The sequence below is a fragment of the Gavialis gangeticus genome, unplaced genomic scaffold (assembly GCF_001723915.1).
Source record: "Gavialis gangeticus isolate Ggan-Ray unplaced genomic scaffold, GavGan_comp1, whole genome shotgun sequence".
Taxonomy (NCBI): domain Eukaryota; kingdom Metazoa; phylum Chordata; order Crocodylia; family Gavialidae; genus Gavialis; species Gavialis gangeticus.
The window spans coordinates 20,539,515-20,546,352 of record NW_017729034.1 but is presented as its reverse complement, the minus strand read 5'-3'; the positions used below and the strand labels follow the sequence as shown (position 1 = coordinate 20,546,352).

At 41.6% G+C, this 6,838-nt stretch overlaps 1 protein-coding gene across 1 annotated transcript in view; it reads left to right on the top strand.

The window, feature by feature from the left end:
- LBH (limb bud and heart development) overlaps nt 1-4,361 on the top strand; it is a 26,735-nt gene extending 22,374 nt beyond the window's left edge. The window contains exon 3 of the mRNA XM_019527235.1: nt 1,663-4,361. Within this exon, the coding sequence (XP_019382780.1) occupies nt 1,663-1,878 (216 nt within the window). The 3' untranslated portion in view covers nt 1,879-4,361. The remainder of the gene's footprint in view (nt 1-1,662) is intronic.
- Nucleotides 4,362-6,838: the final 2,477 nt, after the last annotated feature.

Genomic DNA, 6,838 nt, shown 5'->3' with positions numbered 1-6,838 from the left:
TTTTTGTTTTTTTTGGGTTGTGTTTATTTGTGTGCCCCCCCCCCCCCCCAACCCTTCTCCTTCCTCATTCAGCTATTTCCATTTAAGAGTAAAAGGGCAAACTTTGCCACTGCTCCCAGGGTTCTGCCTACCAGGCACCTATTGCCTCTGGCCTGTCTCCGTCAAGAGGTCTTGAGCCCAGACTGCTACAACTGCAATAGCAAGTACTCTGCACCTCTTTAAAATTAGGCCTTGGCTCTTAAAATAAGAGTATCCAAAAGTAGCCTTTTGAACGTGCAGACATCACTCTTCTAAAGTGTGAGACCATTTGGAGTCTACTACAACAATTGCATTTGCTTGTAAGACCCTAGTATCCTCTGTCACTTGTGAGTGGCCTCTTCAGTTTTTTTTGAGAACTCTGGCCCATCTATTGACAACCAAGTATGAATCTGCTAAAAATTCTTAATAGCTATTAAATGAATATTTTTTTGTTAAGATACTAGACAATTGAGTTGGTAATTGTATCTCCTCTGTGTACTAGAAGGTTCTTGTCTGATGAACGGAGGCTTACTGAAACCTTTTTTACATGATTGGTTAACTGGGTATAGTTTCACAGCAGTAGTGGGTGTCCCTTCACTCTTGGAAAGTCTGTAAAACTTGTGTTTAAGATGCTGTTGAGACTGCTTATCTCTTGCTTCACTACAAAGCAAGGTACACTTCCTGGATTGAGGTTTTTCTCTGAAAGCTAATGCAAGCAGAATGCATCCTGCTTCAGGGAGCCACCAGACTGTTATCCAGTTACTAGAGTTTAGTCCACTAAAATTTTTCCATTAATTGAGATGGTGGAGGGCAAAAGGGTGATAGCTGTATTGAAGAGTGGTGTCTACGTGGAACGTTGGTAGAAGCTGCAGATCAGCTTAAACAAGGCCAAATGCATTGCTCAGACTTGTAGTTAGTGCTGGAAAAAACTGGTAGCCTGGGTACCAGTTACTTACTGCTCTTGAAATTGTTGACTTGAAATGAACTGACTTAGAAGGCTCAGTCCTTGAGACAAAGGTCTGAATAAATCAATAACATCTGTACATGACCCCTCTTCCAGCTAGAAGCAGAAGTACTAAAATACTGACTGTTTTCACAACGTGTATGCACTGACCAGAAGCAGGAAATACAGATCCTCATAGGTTCACATCACACAACTTTCTCTCTTGTCTTGTCTTTTCTTTTCTTTTGATTTTCTTTTGATTTTGTAGTCTTATTAGCATTGGTACTCAGTAGTAAATCTCCCGGAAGTTTGGTTTGTTTAGGCGTCCATTGAAATCTTATTCAAACATGCCATGTGTCTTGGAAATCCTCTTGTGAAGATTTTCTTTCCATGTTGTGTTACTTTAGGTCCCAGCTTGGCTTGAATACAAGGGTAGAATTACTGATGAGCACACCTGCAAATTCAGGGATGTGTCAGAACTAATCTGACTCCTTGTCCAAGCTCACCTGTGATCCTTGGAAACATAAGACTGGAAGGGTGCCCTCCAGGCCATTGTGTTCAGTCCCCATCCTTGGGGCTAATCCTGTTGAGAACTGGGTCTTGCTAGTAAAGATGCTCTATAGGAAGGCCGTTGCCTGGTATTGAACTTAAAAAAATCTCTCTAATGGGTTACTCCTATTTTTTTTTTCTTTTTGTTCCAGATTTTCCCTGATCCCTCAGACTTTGACCGCTACTGTAAGCTGAAGGACCGCCTGCCTTCCATTGTGGTAGAGCCAACAGAAGGTGATGTGGAGAGTGGTGAGCTGAGATGGCCACCTGAAGAATTCCTTGTCCAGGAAGAAGAGGAGGAGGAGGAGGAGGAAGAGGAAGAAGAAGAAAACTGTGCAGAAACAAAGAAAGAGAACAAGGAGCAGTAAATGGCATCTGGAAAATACAGGGGACTTGAATTGTCTTGAGGGAAGAGCAGACCTGTTCTGAAAAAATGTCTTTTTAAAAAAGAAAAAAAAAGACAAGTTCAATTTTGCACCGGCAAGATCTTAGTTTTTTCATATCTCTGTACTGAGAACTGAAGCCCTCGATGTGACAGAATCTCCAGACCTTCTGAGGAAGGAAATCATACAGAGAAATGTTTGCTGTTCTCAAGATCGCTATCTGAATTTTTAAGGCCAAGAGAAGCAGCAGTGGAATTCTAAGGCACTTAGTGGCAGGTGAACATGCAAGGAACATTTTGATGGGGCGGGGAGGAATAAAGAGAAACCTAAAATGCAGCGGTGTTCAGCAAGGGGTTGACTTTGGCTTCAAATGCATGAGATTTAGAATCTTCATCTCTCAAACTTGCCTTTCTTCTAAGCTTCCATTTGTATGCATTTGGGGGTTAAAGGGAATTTGTGGTAGATCATCGCTAATGGATGTTCTTCTGATTATCTGCTAAGGGATAAAGGATTCTGTAAAGATTGAGTTCAGTACATCCCTAAAACATCACAAATGCCTTTAGGAGTAATAGATCTTTCTCTTGCATCTGTTTCCCGAGTTGGGTTCTTTTCCCCTCTCCTTTACCCCGTATCTGCAGTTAGAACTTGTATTGCTGAACAGGCTATAGTATTAGGCTGCTACTTGCCATCTATTTTGTAAGGTCCTGGTTTTCATATAGGTGGTTAGTATGACTTAATGAGTCTGACCTAACAGTATGTTCAAATCTACATGAACTTTTGCTGTAGAAAGAAATACCTACAGTGTGCTTTCTGTTAGTGAGACTACTGCAATGCCCAAAGCCACTGGTATTTTAAGAGTGGTGGGGATACCTGCCTTCTAGGTGGCATTCATGCTGTATGGTTTCATATCTCAAATATATTGGTCATCAGAACTTGATATGTAGAGTGGTGGCTAGAGAGGAGGAGGGGCATGTTTTTTATTTGGTTTGATCTGTGTTATCAGAAAGGCTTTCCCATAACTCTAAAGCCAAGCTATGCTGGGTGGACCTAGAAGCTGCACAAATCATCCACTAAAGAGTGGATGAAACCAAAAATTCCCGTATATAAACAAAATGTTGTTGCCAAAACTGGTATTGGAGGCAATTTTAAAGTAAAGATAGACTGCTAAAAGGCTGTGGGGGCTGAGGACGGGGCTCCTATGTTCATAAAGTATTATGACTTTTGAGTGTTCTGGACAAGATGTTATGCTTCTGATAATATTCATGGCGTTGAAGAAAGGGAAAGCTGTTGGTAAGGTTGAAGGTGGCATCCTATGCACCTTGTTCAGTTCTGAGTAATAACCTCCTGTGTCTCTTCCTCCAGACTTTTGCTAGGTTGGAATCAGATTGCAGAGAGGACTAAGCTGCCATTTTCCAGGAAAGCTGCAGCCTAGTGACTGTGTAAAAGCCCCTGGGGAGCAATAAAGTGTTGGTTCAGAGCTGACAGTTCTGGGAATAAAATGCCATTTCATTTCCATTTTAAAAACCGATCTGGAGACACTAAGGAGAAAAATGGCAAATGTAAAGGCCTTAACCAAACAGGAAGAGTAAACCCAATGTGTATCCCCTTGCTTTGTAACTGGTTTCATTTAAAAAAAAAATCTATTTGGCTGTGTGTGTATTTGTATTTTAATACCTCATGAGTAGTTAAACGCTGGTGGGGGTTAGGGAATTGCTTTCAACATACTGGCAGGATTGTTTTAGTCTCGTCTTGCTTGTGTTTTAAACATAATGGCAATAACTTATCAGCTCTATGTAACTGTTTCAGACAGACATAAGAGAAGAGAGACTCACCCTTGCATTGTTCTTGACTAGTAACAGTGTAAGTTGCAGCTCGTCTCTTTTTGTTCTTTTGGCAGCAAAGAACCAGTCTTGCGCACACTTATTACTGGTCTTGGTAGACGGTCTCTCATCACAGAACTCCAGTCATGATCTAGTGATGTTATCATTTTTAAACCAATGAATCCAGCTGTTGTATCTAACATCTGTTCTAGTCTTGCTGTCTAATGGAGTGAGCTTCTCCACCTGCGTATCAGCCATCCTGTTTTTGTTTAAAGAACAAACAAAACAATAGTACTTGCTGATCTCCAGTCTGTACCACCAAATTGAAGCTCTGTATCAAAGAGATTACTGTGTGGGCAGCAAACAGTTGGAAAACCTTGGACTGTAGATCCAAGGAAAAATGCTGTCTGCCCTAAAGACTTGCATATTTCTGTCTGCATACTTTTTTTTGGAAGTATTGTGTATATTTCTAGGTGTTGTTGAACATATCTGAAGAACAAAGCACTCCAGTAAAACTCCTCCTGTTGTATGATATACATTCTATATTTCTGTAATTCTTTTTGAGCCTCAGGGAGAAGCTAGCGTTTTTTTCAAACTACTTTTTTGTCACTGTGACAGTTGTAAATAAAGTTTGAAAATGCTTTCCAACTTGGTAGCTTCCTTTTTTTGTATTTTCTCTCCAAGGGGCAGGAGGGACGGGAAGTGGTAGGGGGTGTTGGATTATATATTTCCCTGAAGCCAGCCCAGGGATTGAACTCTTAATATGTGTTTGAAATGAACTTCAGAAGCACACCTGGGACATGCATGGATACCACTGAAGTCAATGGAACTCAAGCACATGTTTAATTTTCAAGTTGTGCAGGCAAATGTTGATTGGGGGGCCCTAAATCACTTGAAAGCCAGCAGTCCATTGCCCTGCTGCTTCACTGCCTTACACCTCACAGACTTGGTTATATCTAGTCAAAGGACTAAAGGGTTTTTTTTCCTTCCTCCACCCCCTTCAAAAGGTATAAATAAGTTGGGTATTATTTCATTATTCCTAATAACCTACTGCAAAATAGCACCCCACCCCATGCCTTCTTTCCTTAGGTTAATGGAGAACTGGGCAGACCCTTGATTCTTGTTGATAGCTTAAATTCTTTTCCTCTTTTAAAAATACATTGATGCACATAACTGCAGCAAGGGAAATTTAGGTGGGAAATTTAAAAGAACTTTACCACTCTGAGGGTGTTTAAACATTGGATCAGGCTCTCCACCTCCATCCTTGAATGTTTCTGAGAGCAGATTAGATGAGGGGTCAGAAACGTTTTTGGGCAGAGTACAAAAAAAACACCACAACCTAGACTTATAAGATGTTGGTATGCCAGGTGTCGACAGCAGGGGAGCTGCGAGGGTGTTTAAACATTGGATCAGTCCTTGTTGTGGCAGTGCAGCCTTGGCCCCTTCCCTGAGGCACACGTGCCAAGCAAATTGCTTGTGTGCCATGCTCTGGCATACTTTTGACTGATAGTTTAGTTGGGAATAATCCTACTTTGAGCAGGGGACTGAGCTAGATGACCTCCTGAAGTCCCTTCCAGCCCCACTTTTCTATGTTTCTATATAGAAATCTAAGCAGGATGCCAACTCGGTAGGTCCTCTATATTTAATAGAGTTACAATTTTCCACTTGGAAATTCAACTAAAATGACCATTCCATAAACTCTTCTTCCAGGTGGAGGGACATAGCAGTTTGTCACTGTCTAGGCCAGTAATGAGCAAGGATGTTATGTTCCCAGAAATTAATTGGTCTGACTGGAGCATTAACTACATTACACTGGCTTAAATATAAGTTGGGACCTTAAAATGAAATCCTGGGAATTGAGGGCAACTCTAGCACTAAGCCCTGGTTTAAAGATTCTTAATGCTTCCTTGCCGCTGTGATGTGGATATTTGCATTAGTACCTCCAGTGGAAAAATGTCAAGCTGGCCCTTTCCTGATGGGACTGTTGTTTAAGTTGCTTCCTAAAGGCTCCTGTTTAATTAAAGTTTTTCACTTCTTCAGTTTTCAATTTTTATCCATTGTGGAAATGTTGCAGCAATCTGTCAAACAACGGGCATCAGTCTGTGAAATCACTTGGGAAGCTGCATATACTTGCCCAGAATATTGATTTTTCTTTTTTCCACCCCCCACCAATAACAAAAGACTGAGGTGGTCTGAGAGTATAGGGAGAAAAGTACTGTGAGCAATTAAACATACTTGCCCACCACCTCAGTGCATTTGACCTGAAAAGTTGTTCTGACTCATGAGAACAAATTTGGATTAAGCAGGGGGTGAGAGAACAAGATGCAATGATTTGTGCTCTGGGATGCAACCAAACGTGAAGTAGTTGAGCAGGAGTCCATCATCTGCCTGAAGACAGAACTGAAACAGCACTAGCAGGTTATATGGGTGAGGGTGCGGGTAGAGTAACATGTTGATTTGATATTTTTAGCTGGCATATCCACACTCCTGTATATAGGCAGCCAGCACCAGACAACTAAAGTGGATCTGGACTGCTGCCAGAGAGTGGTACGGAGTCTCCCAGGGCACTTCTCTGACTGCATGATAGTCCTCCCTTACAAATCAGGGGCAAGATCCGGAAGCTAATTAGGAGGTGCTTTTTTTCCCCTTCTCTCCCCTCTGAATGTTTAGTTCCCCTTGAAGTGAGAAGATGCTGTGGTTATTATTTCTGCTTGGAGCATTAACTCATTAAAGAAGTGTGTGAGATTGTAAGTCACTGATTCTCAGCCAGGGTGACTTCAGATCCTTTCAACGGTGCCACACAATGTTAGCACTGTTAGATTTACAAACGTGATTCACAAGTTTAACTCAGAGATTTCAAAGAGAAATTCATAGTTGTGGCCTTTCTCAGCTCTTTGTAACAGAAAAAAAACCCTGCTGTATTATTTTTTGTAGGCCAAAAAGAGTGAAAACTAAGGGCTGGCATTTTCTGAGGGGTGCCTTGAGTTTAAAAACGCTGAGAACCACTGCTCTAAGGTAATGCAGGCAACTAGTTGCACACTGCTGCCTTTCACCTCTCATCCCACAGAATTGTTCTGGGTCCATTTTTTTGCCCCAGTTTTGGTGCACAGCAATAATCTGAGCTG